The sequence below is a fragment of the Schistocerca americana genome, chromosome 4 (genome assembly GCF_021461395.2).
Source record: "Schistocerca americana isolate TAMUIC-IGC-003095 chromosome 4, iqSchAmer2.1, whole genome shotgun sequence".
Taxonomy (NCBI): Eukaryota; Metazoa; Arthropoda; class Insecta; order Orthoptera; family Acrididae; genus Schistocerca; species Schistocerca americana.
In genome coordinates, this window is record NC_060122.1 from 539,637,313 (window position 1) to 539,651,418 (window position 14,106).

Sequence of the window (14,106 nt, forward strand, 5' to 3'; positions counted from 1 at the left end):
TGCCCCACCCCCCTCTCTGCCCCTCCCCCTCCCCCACCCCCACCCCACCCTCTCTCTTTCTCCCCCACCCCCTCCCTCCCCCTCTCTCTCTCCCTCCCCACCCTCCCCCCTCTCTCCCCCTCCTCCACCCCCTCCCCACCCCTCTCTCTCTCTCCATCCCCCTCCCTCTCCCTCTTAATCCAGCTAGATAATGGTCCTAGATTGATGAGCAGTACTTGAGAATCACTCAAACAAATGATCTGTAAACCACTTCTTTCATAGATGCACTAATACTTTCCATAAGCTTTTCTTAATGGATATCAGCTTGGGATCTGCTGTACCTATAATTTGTTTGACGCATTTATCCCATTTTATATTACTCCTATTGGTTTCTCCTAAATACTTTGTTAGTAACTGTTTCCAGTGATTTATCACTAATAGTGTAATTGAACAGTAGTTCATCATCATCCTCATCAGCTGTCTGACATCCTCAACTGGATTATGCCTCCTCTAATTTTTTCTGTTATACAAATCCATAGCTTGCATTTTTTTCTGATGTCATCTACCCACATTCATTAGAGAGTTCCGTGGGTCTTTACTTACATTGTGGAATCTTGCACAGAACTTCCATGATCAATGTACCATCCACTCACCTGTATAAAAGCTTCAATCAGTTAATTTCAACCACCTACATTTCATTTTCATTACATTAATAATTACGCTTTTCACACCATTCTTTTATCTGATGTATTTATCCATTTTTCTCACAGTCCTAGTGATCCTCAACATTCCTGAATGAAACCCTCAGTTTCTGAATGGTTTTCATATTTTTAATCCATATTTTGCTGTTGTAAGTCAAAACTGATAAGTTGTTAACTTTATATTTCAGACATATTGCTTAGTTCTTAGGAACATGCCACCTACTAAATGCAGTGCAGGTCATTTTTACTTGCACTTATTATTACTATTATTATTATTATTATTATTATTATTATTTCTATTTTTCTCAGACCTTAGGTCTGGTTAAAAATGGAAAGTGACGCGGACCTTCATCAAGCGTGACTTCCTTTTAACTGTATGGTATATGTTACATTGTATTTAGGAACTTTCAGGTTATTGAACACGTATCAATAATTACAGATTTCTGTAGTTGTATATATACGTTTGGATGTAGCTGTATTGCACTGATGTACTGGTGGATATTGTGTGGTATGACTCCTGTAGTTGATAGTATAATTGGTATAACGTCAACTTTATCCTGATGCCACATGTCCTTGACTTCCTCAGCCAGTTGGATGTATTTTTCAATTTTTTCTCCTGTTTTCTTCTGTATATTTGTTGTATTGGGTATGGATATTTCGATTAATTGTGTTAATTTCTTCTTTTTATTGGTGAGTATGATGTCAGGTTTGTTATGTGTTGTTGTTTTATCTGTTATAATGGTTCTGTTCCAGTATAATTTGTATTCATCATTCTCCAGTACATTTTGTGGTGCATACTTGTATGTGGGAACGTGTTGTTTTATTAGTTTATGTTGTATGGCAAGTTGTTGATGTATTATTTTTGCTACATTGTCATGTCTTCTGGGGTATTCTGTATTTGCTAGTATTGTACATCCACTTGTGATGTGATCTACTGTTTCTGTTTGCAAAGTCTGCATTTATCTGTTGTGGTATTGGGATCTTTAATAATATGCTTGCTGTAATATCTGGTGTTTATTGTTTGATCCTGTATTGCAATCATGAATCCTTCCGTCTCACTGTATATATTGCCTTTTCTTAGCCATGTGTTGGATGCGTCTTGATCGATGTGTGGCTGTGTTAGATGATACAGGTGCTTGCCATGTAGTGTTTTCTTTTTCCAATTTACTTTCTTCGTATCTGTTGATGTTATGTTATCTAAAGGGTTGTAGAAGTGGTTATGAAATCGCAGTGGTGTAGCTGATGTATTTATATGAGTGATTGCTTTGTGTATTGTGCTAGTTTCTGCTCGTTCTAGAAAGAATTTTCTTAAATTGTCTACCTGTCCATAATGTAGGTTTTTTATGTCGATGAATCCCCTTCCTCCTTACTTTCTGCTTAATGTGAATCTTTCTGTTGCTGAATGTATGTGATGTATTCTACATTTGTGGCATTGTGAGTGTGTAAGTGTATTGAGTGCTTCTAGGTCTGTGTTACTCCAAATGAGTAAGACAATATTGGTATAGCATAAGTATTTATAGCTTTTGTCTTGTTTCTTGCTGTCAATTCTGTTTTCAGTATTTTTGTTAGTCTTTGTCTATATTTTTCTTTTAGTTCTTCTTTAATATTTGTATTATCTATTCCTATTTTTTGTCTGTATCCTAGATATTTATAGGCATCTGTTTTTTCCATCGCTTCTATGGAGTCACTGTGGTTATTCAATGTGTAATCTTCTTGTTTAGTTTGTTTTCCCTTGACTATACTATTTTTCTTCCATTTGTCTGTTCCAAAACCCATATTTATATCATTGCTGAATACTTCTGTTATCTTTAGTAATTGGTTGAGTTGTTGATTGGTTGCTGCCAGTAGTTTTAGATCATCCATGTATAGCAAATGTGTGATTTTGTGTGGGTATGTTCCAGTAATATTATATCCATAATTTGTATTATTTAGCATGTTGGATAGTGGGTTCAGAGCAAGACAGAACCAGAAAGGACTTAATGAGTCTCCTTGGTATATTCCACACTTAATCTGTATTGGCTGTGATGTGATATTATCTGAATTTGTTTGGATATTAAGTGTGGTTTTCCAGTTTTTCATTACTATGTTTAGGAACTGTATCAATTTAGGATCTACTTTGTATATTTCCAATATCTGTAGTAACCATGAGTGGGGTACACTATCAAAAGCTTTTTGGTAATCAATGTATGCGTAGTGTAGCGACCTTTGTTTAGTTATTTGCACATTATTATTATTATTGTTGTTGTTGTTGTTGTTGTTATTATTATTATTATTATTATTATTATTATTGTTGTTGTTATTCAGTCTATGTAAGCTTGCTCTCTTCGTGCCCTAAATACAGAAAAACTCCTCAGCCACTTCTGTGACTTCATTGTTAATTTTGTGCTAGTCTTATTATAATTGATATTCATGTACACTTTCAAACTTGCTCATTTAAGTTCTTCTATTTGTTCTTAATGTTTGTCTGTGCTAGGGGCAAACAGTACATTGCTATCACAAAACAAAGATGACTGTGGTATGTTTCATTAACAAACATTCATTCCTTGTTTTTCCAGCTTAAGGATCTGAAAGCTTGTTCTATGGTTGCCAATAATAGTGTTGGTGATAAACAATCTGGCTCCTCTTTCAGTTCTGCTTTTACCACAGCTGTAGCAGTGACAAATGTATTCCTCAGTGTACCAACATATGTTGAGTCACTGCCTTGTGTGTCAATGGCAGTTTGTACAGATTTTGTTGAGGCTTGGTTACAGATTTCTCAAAATCTATGGTTCACAGTGAAAATGGCAATTCATATTGCATAATCTATTCTACTACTTCATTCACAGCTTTCAAGTCGTCCATTGAACATTATCCACTTCTAAAACAGTTTATTACTTTGCCTGATTATAATCCAGGTTGTTTTTAAGAGGTTGATGATGATTTAGTCAATATCTTGTACGTTTTGGAGAGGAGGCTCATAGATCTACGGACTTGCCTTACCGAGTAAGTTAACACATTGGTTAGCACACTGGACTTGCATTCAGGGAGGTTCAGGTCTCCATTCAGTTATCCAGATTCAGGATTATGTTTTCTCCAGCTTTAATGTTTTGTATTGATGTGACATAAACTTAGAGTGCCTTATCAGTTCTTCAAACCCAGACACCTTGTATTACTTGTGGAATGGTATGGTTTCTGTTATTCGCTATCTGTTTTTATTATTCAGCTCTGGAACTATATACACATTTTAAAAAATCTTCGAATGAGTGTAAAATTTCCTCTGTTGTTGAAGTGGTTTCAGATCATTACATACTGTAAAGTTTCTTCGCTGTTGATGTTATTTTTAGTTCAGTTTCATCCTTGCAGTCATTTTATTTTTGTTTTCTTATAGAACAGTGTATTAAGAACAAAATCATTTTGTTTTCAGCATGTTTTACTAATTCATAACCTGTCATTATTGATTTCAAATCCAAAATTTTTCCCATTGATGAATCAGTCTTCAATATTTGTCCTACTCTATCATTAAAGTTCCCCATTGTGATCTGGTAGTGTATTTGTCATACATCAGTTTCTGTAATTCTTTGTACGTAGCCTCTACCCTCCTCGTTAAAACCTATGCACATTGGTACATAGGCTTGTATGATTCACATGTAATACCTTGTGTTTATTTTTAAAATAAGCATTGCTATTATGTCGGAGATTGCTTCAATATTTAATAAGTGTTTTTAATTTTCTCGTTTACAACAAAGATTACATTTGAATTTGCTCTCCATTCCGTATCTTTGTAAAAATAACTATCCTGATTGTAGTTCTGTTTGGCCATTTCAGTTTTTTATTATTATTATTATTATTATTATTATTATTATTGACTTCCGGTAATACATGCTTGTACCACTTTTGAGATTTTGCAACTCCACCAATATTTTTTCAGATCTTAAAATTCTGTGATTTATAGTCCTTCAATAAAATTAGTAGAAGTAGTTGTGTTTCCCACATCCATGTTATTGTCATTTAGTAATACTTAAAACAGCAGAGTTTGTCACAGGATAGCTGAGCATTTTATGTAGAATAAAGCCATTTCCCAAGTTCTTGCAGTCAACTACTACCAAATTTTTTCCACATAGGATGGAATACCAATACCCTAAGAATGTGCATGTGCCCACATGGTATCTGAACTCCCTGGCCATGGTGCATTAGCTTGGTAGGGACCAATAGTTTGGCAGGACACATGAACAGTGCTTAACCTAGTCAGAGCTATGCTCACAGCAATCTCAGCCCAGGTCTGAGTGCTTTTAAATCGTAGAGCATGCTATAGCATGTTGTTGTTGTGGTCTTCAGTCCTGAGACTGGTTTGGTGCAGCTCTCCATGCTACTCTATCATGTGCAAGCTTCTTCATCTCCCATTACTTACTGCAACCTACATCCTTCTGAATCTGCTTAGTGTATTCATCTCTTGGTCTCCCTCTACGATTTTTACCCTCCACGCTGCCCTCCAATTGGTGATCCCTTGATGCCTCAGAACATGTCCTACCAACCGGTCTCTTCTTCTCGTCAAGTTGTGCCACAAACTCCTCTTCTCCCCAATTCTATTCAGTACCTCCTCATTAGTTATGTGATCTACCCATCTAATCTTCAGCATTCTTCTGTAGCACCACATTTCGAAAGCTTCTATTCTCTTCTTGTCCAAACTAGTTATCGTCCACGTTTCACTTCCATACATGGCTACACTCCATACAAATACTTTCAACAACGATTTTCCTGACACTTAAATCTATACTCGATGTTAACAAATTTCTCTTCTTCAGAAACGCTTTCCTTGCCATTGCCAGTCTACATTTTATATCCTCTCTACTAGCGTGACTAGTCAATAGTCAATATTCTGATCACGCAACAGCATACCTAATGTGAGTATTGTCATTTAGTAGTTAGTCATATGTAGCTTGTCAGGGGGCGGGACAAAGTTGTAGGCTTAAAATTTAAGTGATAGCATTCTAGAGACATAGCAGCGCTATTAATAATTAAAATTTTTCATGAATAGCTAGTATGTAATTAAATAATATGTAGGTTAAGTACTAAGCTGTTAGGCTAAGCCTAAGTTAATTATATTAAATAATAAAATAATTTTATTGCATGCAAAAGAAACTCACATTTACATCAAACTAATAGGTCGAGGCCTTTTTACAGCATATCTCTTGATGACGTCATCAATAAAACTTTCTGTTGGCTTGTCATTCCCTTCAGTTGAAATCTTCACACAAGCTTGGAGCGTTTCCTGACCCATCCTATTCCTTAATTTTGTCATCACCCTGTTCATTGTACTAAATGACCTTTCCACACTGCAAGTCGGATCGGGAATGCACAGTACACATTCAGCGAGTGTCCGTAGTGCTTCGTAGCAAATGTCGGCTCTCAGAATGAAAGAAGCAGCATCAGAAGATGTATCGTCTAATTTATTACTTACAACGTACCTAAAAGAATGCAAGTCCGCAATAACAGCGTCGACGTTTGTAAGTCCCACAATCAAGCACTGTTCTTTACAGTCATTTTCACTAAAACTCTAGAAATTTTTAAAACTTTCAAAATGTGCACTTACTTCTATCACTTTTGTTGCCTTGTCATCGAACCGTTGCTCAATTTCATCAATAATACTTTTAACAAATTTCCTTGCGCTTTTCATAACTTGAATCTGCTCTTCTATGTTCTTGGATAGCACACCTTAAACCTCTGTTGCGTCCTCCTGCAGTTTTTTAATTTTATTAAGAGTTTCATTTTCTGCACTATTTCCATCGCAGTCATAAAGACAGTCGATGTGTCTTAAATGTTTCAGAGTTCCAGAAACAAGCAGAGGGATTTGTGAAATTTTAAGTGATTGTCTCTGCAAACCTTTACATAAGTTTGAGACTGTATTTAATGTATCGTATAAAATCACTAAACCTACAATGAAATTGGAATTCATCATTTCTAACTAGATTCCTCCAGCTAAACTTGTTAAATCCGCGCCGTCCTCGTGTACATGTTCACATGCCATTATAATGGACTAGTAGGTTAGGAAAATAGCATGAACTGTGCGATAGGTGCTTAACCATCGGATGTCAACAGCTTTGGGTATTTTTAAAACAGGTTGCTCTAAAGCACACTGAATTTCATGCAAAGCATTTTCTCATTTGGAATAACCATGAAAAAGTTTGTGAGTATCTTTAACGACATGTAATGTGTGTTTTATAATGGGGTGTTTATTTCTAGAGTTGGTGGCAGCAGTTGACAAAACATGTGCTCTACAGTGAATGTATGGCAGCTTAAGGCCCTTCCTCTCTGACAACCGAGCGTGGGCTCCTGAGATAGAACCACTAAAATTAGCAGCACCGTTGAAAGAACAAGATAATAATCTGTAGTAAGAAAGTTTTCTTTAGTATCAATTGCTGTAAATATGGATTCAGCTGAACTGCTTTTCAGCTCAACCTTTCCTTCACTGCAAACGATGGAGACAGTACAACATATCGAACTACTAAAACAGTTCACTTTGGTTGGAAACATTTGTAGATTCGTCTGCCATTAATGAAAATACTTGTCATGGAGAAGTGTTTCATCTTGAAAGTCTAAAGACTCTCCCAAAGAAGTCAACAATTCTGACGTAGTATACTTACTAAGATATGTGGACCTTTCGCTCTGAAATTTTAACCACTTTTCAATATTAATGTCGCTTTTCAGTACTACCTTACGAATTACAGGTTCATATTTTGTTGTGTGGGGTATTTCTTCCTTACTAAGGAAATACAGACTTCGAATTAATGATGACAATGCTTGGCGGTTTAAAGCTTTTTCATTTACATTTTGTTTAAATATCTGTGTATGAATTAGAGCGTTTAATCCCTGTAATCTACAATTTTCAAGTGCAACGGCTCTTGCATGTTTTTCTGGTTTGGTGTGCTTCTCTAATTTGCCTGTGCTTCCGGTAGCATTTCTAAATTTAGTGAAAGGTACAGAAATTAACACTCCTCCTGTTTTCTGTAGAGCTTTGATATCGTTTTTTAAATGCATTTCACACAATTTGCAGAAAGCCCCACCCCGCTCGTGATCAAAGTACAGCCAATTGTACTTACACCCCCATTTTTGCTGATACTTAATCTCGCGTTCAATACTTTGTTTAGTATTGCAATTTGCGGATGGACCAGAAATAGCACATTTATCGTTTGAAAACTGTGGAAGGGAAACTGAAGACTTGGTAGACCTATGCAATTCATCGTCACAATCACTAGCACTTCTTTCAGTAGACTCGCACTCATCTTTGTCTTTTGCAATACACTGTCTTTTATTAGAAAAGAAAGAATTTAAAGTTTGTATGCATGCAGTACACTACCTAATCACATCACTGTTCCATAGTAACCTGTCAACTGACTGTTTCAACCTTACAACAGTTTCAACAATGCATTGAGTTTTTATACAGTGAAAGCTTAGATTATACTTGTAGAGCAGCGTTGCCAAACATCCCACTCATGGTGGAATGTATGGCTTCTTTAGGCAAAAATTGTGTATCCACATTGACACTGCGAAAATCATTGTCAAGTGTACACAGATATTTGGTTTGAGCTTTGGACTCATCGATTAGGAAAAATCTATATGGTTATTAAATCTTGGAAATATTCCCAGTAATGCAATAAAAAAATTAAAACAATCTTTTATAATGTCAGATGCTACTTCCAATTCCGTAGCAATACCTGGGGACAAGTTTTGCGACATCAGGTTTATTCTAAGGGCAAATAAAGTATAAATACGAGTGTGAGATAAGAATAAAGTTTGCAGCAAGGGTGGGCTGCGTAGCTAAGGGATTAGCTTACACGTTAGGCTGATTGGAGGTGCGGTGAGGGAAGACATGAGAGAGGAAAGGCTGACTTATTCCACAATCGGCGCTGCCAACACACCTTGCAACGCTTAGCTTTACTGCACACTTATTATACAGCAACTGCTAATTTGTTGGTGTCGTCAATAATAATAATAATAATAATAATAATAATAATAATAAAAACAGAACACTCGACGCTAAGTGTTCCAAACCGAACCGATAAGCAACGAAACCAAACTATAGGGACCCAGCCACCACCTATTGTGTTACACATTCATTTTGCTTGTAAAAACTGCATCTCATTACAACTTCTCCATAGTTGACTCCAAACTTTGTTAGCAACAGCAGCTAGCGTAGTTTAAATTTTGTCACAACGGTACAAGTTAACAGACCAGGTGATAATTTCTATGTTTCACCACAACTATAGATATGAATTTCTCGGGGGGATTTCCAATTTCTGAATTTCTGGGGGGGGGGGGGGGGGGGGGGGGGGGGGACTTTCCCTGAATTCATCACTGAGTGTGGGGGGCAAGGTAGTGTATCCCTTTTACTTTTCTCTGTGTCTTCTGGCAGTACTGTAGGTTTTGCTTCTTAAAGTAAGTGCTGTCAATCAACTCTGTTCATAATTTATTAGTTTTATGGGTTACTTTTTTCTTTGCTACAGTTAAATTCCATATAAGTGCACTGTTTGAAGTTTTATAAAAGCTCATCAGATTTCATTCAGTACATTCTGACTTGTATTAGTTTTAACAACAAACAAAGGAAACTACATTCAGAACTTTCTGTAATGCATCTTGAATTGTACTGTAACTAAGCACCAGAAATCTGTTAGAGTGAAAACAAGGCATCCCTTAGCAGCTCCCTTGTATTTTGTTGGATGTGTTTCCAAGTTTTGTGTATCAAATAAATTTACTGTTATTGATTTTCATTTAGATCCTGTGTTATACATTTGTGAATGATTTTTGATGTTTTCTAATCAGATTCTCATGAGACATAAAATGCCTTTATTTGAGTATCTGAGAGCTAAATTTACCACATATATGTTGCACTCTGTCATAAGTCAGACAAAACTTTAATCGTCTGCACCACCCCACTCTGTGTCCCTTTTAGTCTGACCTGATGCATGTGTCCCATATAGTTAAGCAATATTCAAGTACGAGCTGTTCAAGTGTTCCATACGCATCTAAATTGTAGAGAAACTAGTTTCCCAATATCCTACCTGTGAGTCATAGTCCCCCATTAGTTTTACCTAAGCTTTCGAAATGTGGTGCTACAGAAGAATTCTGAAGATTAAATGGGTAGATCACATAACTAATGAGGAGGTATTGAATAGAATTGGGGAGAAGAGGAGTTTGTGGCACAACTTGACTGAAGAAGGGATCGGTTGGTAGGACATGTTCTGAGGCATCAAGGATCATCAATTTGGTATTGGAGGGCAGCATGGAGCGTAAAACTCATAGAGGGAGACCAAGAGATGAATACACTAAGCAGATTCAGAAGGATGTAGGTTGCAGTAGGTATTGGGAGATGATGAAGCTTGCACAGGATAGAGTAGCATGGAGAGCTGCATCAAACCAGTCTCTGGACTGAAGACCATAACACCAACAACTGTGTCTGTTTGGTTATACCGCTTCATAGCAGTACCTATTGCTATTCCCAGAACCTTGTATGATGTGAATTGACACTACATATGACAAATTAATCCTGCAGTCAAGGAATACTAGGCATTTAGTTTAATGAGATGTGCAATTTCGTTTTTCTCTAGAGCTGTTTTTTAACGTGGATACTGCTGTATATTGTGACTTAAATACAGTATACTTGGATGTTTAATTTGCCAAACCTTCTTATATTCACAGGAAGATACATATGAAGCAGGTATAGCAAATGACATGCTCGAACTTGAACGGCGCTGGGAGTACGAGCTAGAGGAGCAGGAGAAGAGGTGGTCCAGTGAAGAAGAGTCAGGAAAAAAGTAGATCTAAATAGTCTCATTGTCAGAGATGATATTTATTATCAACCCAATGGGTTCAGACTTGTATTAATACCAGGATATCCTGAAAGTGAAAATTCGTATATAAATTATTATATTACAGTTGCTGATGGAAAAAATAAAGTTTTCTAATAAAGTTATTTTTAAAATGATCGTGCTTTAGTTCTGTAAGGCAGTGACTGCTGCTGTTGTTCAGTTTATAAAACAGCATTAGCAACACTCTATAGCTCTCTTAAATATATAAATAAATAAATATATATATATATATATATATATATATTGTTTATGATCACCTGAAACATTGAGGAGGGGAAATGTTTGCTATCATTCTTCTGACAGGCAGAGGCAAAAGCAGAAGTGTAGAATTAAATGTTTAAATTATTATAATAATTGCTTCAGAAGAGCACTAGTATGTGAAGTAGAGTTTAAATTTGTGTACTGTGAATGGATGGATGAGGTGGAACGAATAAGTAGAACCATTGTGTTTGAAAATTAAGAGAAAAGAAATATTGTGCTACAGGATAGCAACCTAGTTAGGATATTTAGAATGGCTTGCAGGATGAAAATGAATGGTAAGGGAAGGATGTGAACAGCATGGTACATATAAAATCAGTCAGTTTTTTCGATGAGCACCCAAATGACACAGCTGACATCATGAATGTTTTTCTATTTTTCATTTCATTTTTTATAGTTTTGTTTCTTTTCACATTTTCTGACATTTCTGTTTTTCTCAAGCTCTCCATTATCCTTCATCCATTCTATCTTCTTTTCTTGTGGATTGTTCTCTTCACTATGCACATCCCACATTCAGTTTGACCATTCACAAAGTTTCTGTCTGTCTTCTCCCTCCCACCCTGTCCCCCCCTTTTTCTCTCTTCTCATGGCCTTTTAAAAACTTGTCGATGAAATTCACTGATCTCTACATTGTAGGCTTTCTGTAACAAGTTCTTTGTATTAGGTATAAGGAAATGTCATGATTTTATGTGTTTTTAATATTTGACCAATCTTAAACTTGCCTGACAGTCGAATGATTGTTTAGTATTTTTCCTCCTATATATTAAAAATATAAGTATGTGATTATGTAGATATACCAGCTTGTGAATCCATTTGTTGATATGAGTGTTATGAATTACAGTATTGTCTTATATGAAGAACTTATGATACTGTAGCACCTTGCTAAGTGATCCAAGTAGTCTTAAAAATATTTTTGACTTAGCAGTTTTATGACGTAGAAAACCAGATTTCAAAGTTATTTTTGAATAAAAATGAATTTAGTTTTCTACACATTCATTTGTATGTTTTGTAAATGTGAACTATAGGTGCAAGCATTTAGGTATTTCAGTGATATGCTTGCACATTTCCATTTTGTTTATAACAAAGACTTTATTGTTATAATTGCTACATAACATCAAAATTACATAAGTGAAGCTATCTTCCAGTTTTAATGGGAGCATTTACACGTTATCCTACAGAAACTGTAATTGTATAAAGAGAGTAGCAAAAGTAGTACTGAGAAGAAATTATTGAATGTTAATGTGAGTATAGTTTATTCGTAATTACATTTAGAGCAGAACCTAGGACAGCTCAAGCTGTCTGAATCAGGGCACCAAGTATGTGTGAGCTTATAAAAGAGATAACATTAAAATCCCATATAATTAATGTGGCAAATAAAAGCAGTGTGTATTATCCTGTATTGTGGAACTGTGCTGCTTCTTCCATGGGTGATATTTTTTCACTGTACCTTATTGGTGTTTTGCTATCTGTTTTTAATATATTTTGCTGCTGATGAATCCATTTGTTAGAAATGACAAAACTTTGTGCTTTGTCGTCACTTGTGTCAGTGCACAGTTAGAATCCACATTGCATTTAAATCCTGTGTGGTTGACATGAATGAGTTTCATTGAATTGAGCTTCAAATTTCCCATTTTCAGAAACCATTGTAACTCATTATCATTGATATTCATATATTTTTATCTGGTGATGGAAAATCTTAGGTTGAAAGCAAATCGTGGAAGGAACAAAGGTAGCAGCTCACAATACAGCTAAGATGTAGAATGGTTGGTAGACATATAAATAAAATTTAAAATATTGATAAGCTTTCAGTGTTCCTCAGAGGCAACTACTATAATCAGGCGAACAGAACAGAACAGAACACATGAAGAGAGGCTGTATGGAATCTTAACATTTTCAGTACTGTTTATGTGTCTACCAGCCACTCAAGCCTGAAATATTTTAATCTGGTTTTAATACGAAAATCTTGTATGCTTGGTGCTCCATAGCTAGCGAGTATTTGTTAAAAGACATCTTGCTGTACATCCTGAGCTGCACTATAATATTTTCTCAAATACTCACTTTAATTTTGTTACATACATTCACCTAGCCTGAACTATTGCTGGCATATTTCTGGTTATCTCTGACTGAAATTTGGCACCAAACATACCTCTAGTTTCTGTCCCTGTGATATGAAGTTAAATAATGTGATACCTAAGTCACAATGGTTCCATTTAATTAAGAATGTGTATTACTCATAAAAAATATTTCACCGCCTGTTGATGTGATATTACTAAAAATCACAGATGACATTGTCGTAGGCTAAATAGAGGTTTTGGTTTTTTTTCCCCAGCTTAATTCCTGTTCATAAAGAGCATACTGTTGCAAAAACATTGCACAGAAGGTGATTTTCAGGAGTAGTTCGAAACTTTCATGTAAATCACTGCTTCACAATTTCTAATAATAAAATTAATGTCATTTCTGTAAATAGTTTTCCAAATGAGTAGGATCTCATTGTACTGTGTCAAAATAAACCTTCAGATTCATTGAAATCAGACATTCTTTAGTGACAAATAACACTGTCGAAAGACAGTGATTTGCTGAATGTTAATATTTCTCTTTATGTTAATTCTGGAATTTTCCTGAACATACATTTTATGGGAGTGCTTGAAACTTACATATATCTTGGTGTTGCCTGCAATATACAAATAGGGTCATGATGGAATTATTTCAAATGCAATACAGACTACAACATTGGTCAGAGAAAATATGTAATGTACATAATGCTGAATGTTTCTGTAACCAAAGCAAAATAATGTACATTTTGTAACATGTTTGTTGACGGTGTAATATTTACACTGGGCTTTTTAGATAGTACTTTATGTAGAATGCTCTGTAATGATGTGTTACAAGTTTTTTGGCTTTATAAATATGGACATGGATTCTGCCGAGGGGCACTTGAACTGGAAAATGTTATACATGATTTAAATGAAGTTTCCTAACCATTAGACATTTAAGAAATATCTTAACAATGTGTGCCAGAAAACTTGTATATGTTGTAAGATCTTTATCCTTATAACATTTGTGCAAAGTCATCATTATTGTGTGGCTAAAATGCCTTTGTTTTATAGATGCTATACATAATATATTTTGTTGAATAATTTTTTAAGTTTATGCACACACACACACACACACACACACACACACACACACACAAGGGAGAGAGGGAAATGTAAAACATATTACATTTGTATGGTGGTGTTTTGTTGTTATTACTGAATTTCTAATTCCAGCACACACACACACACACACACACACACACACACACACACACTCTCTCTCTCTCTCTC

The 14,106-nt window shown here is 35.6% G+C and overlaps 1 protein-coding gene across 1 annotated transcript in view; it reads left to right on the forward strand.

Annotated features, from left to right (window-relative positions):
- The window catches only part of LOC124612389 (roquin-1), a 238,999-nt gene extending 227,329 nt beyond the window's left edge, over nucleotides 1-11,670 (forward strand). Inside the window, exon 18 of the mRNA XM_047140567.1 lies at nucleotides 10,353-11,670. Within this exon, the coding sequence (XP_046996523.1) occupies nucleotides 10,353-10,472 (120 nt within the window). The 3' untranslated portion in view covers nucleotides 10,473-11,670. The remainder of the gene's footprint in view (nucleotides 1-10,352) is intronic.
- Nucleotides 11,671-14,106: the final 2,436 nt, after the last annotated feature.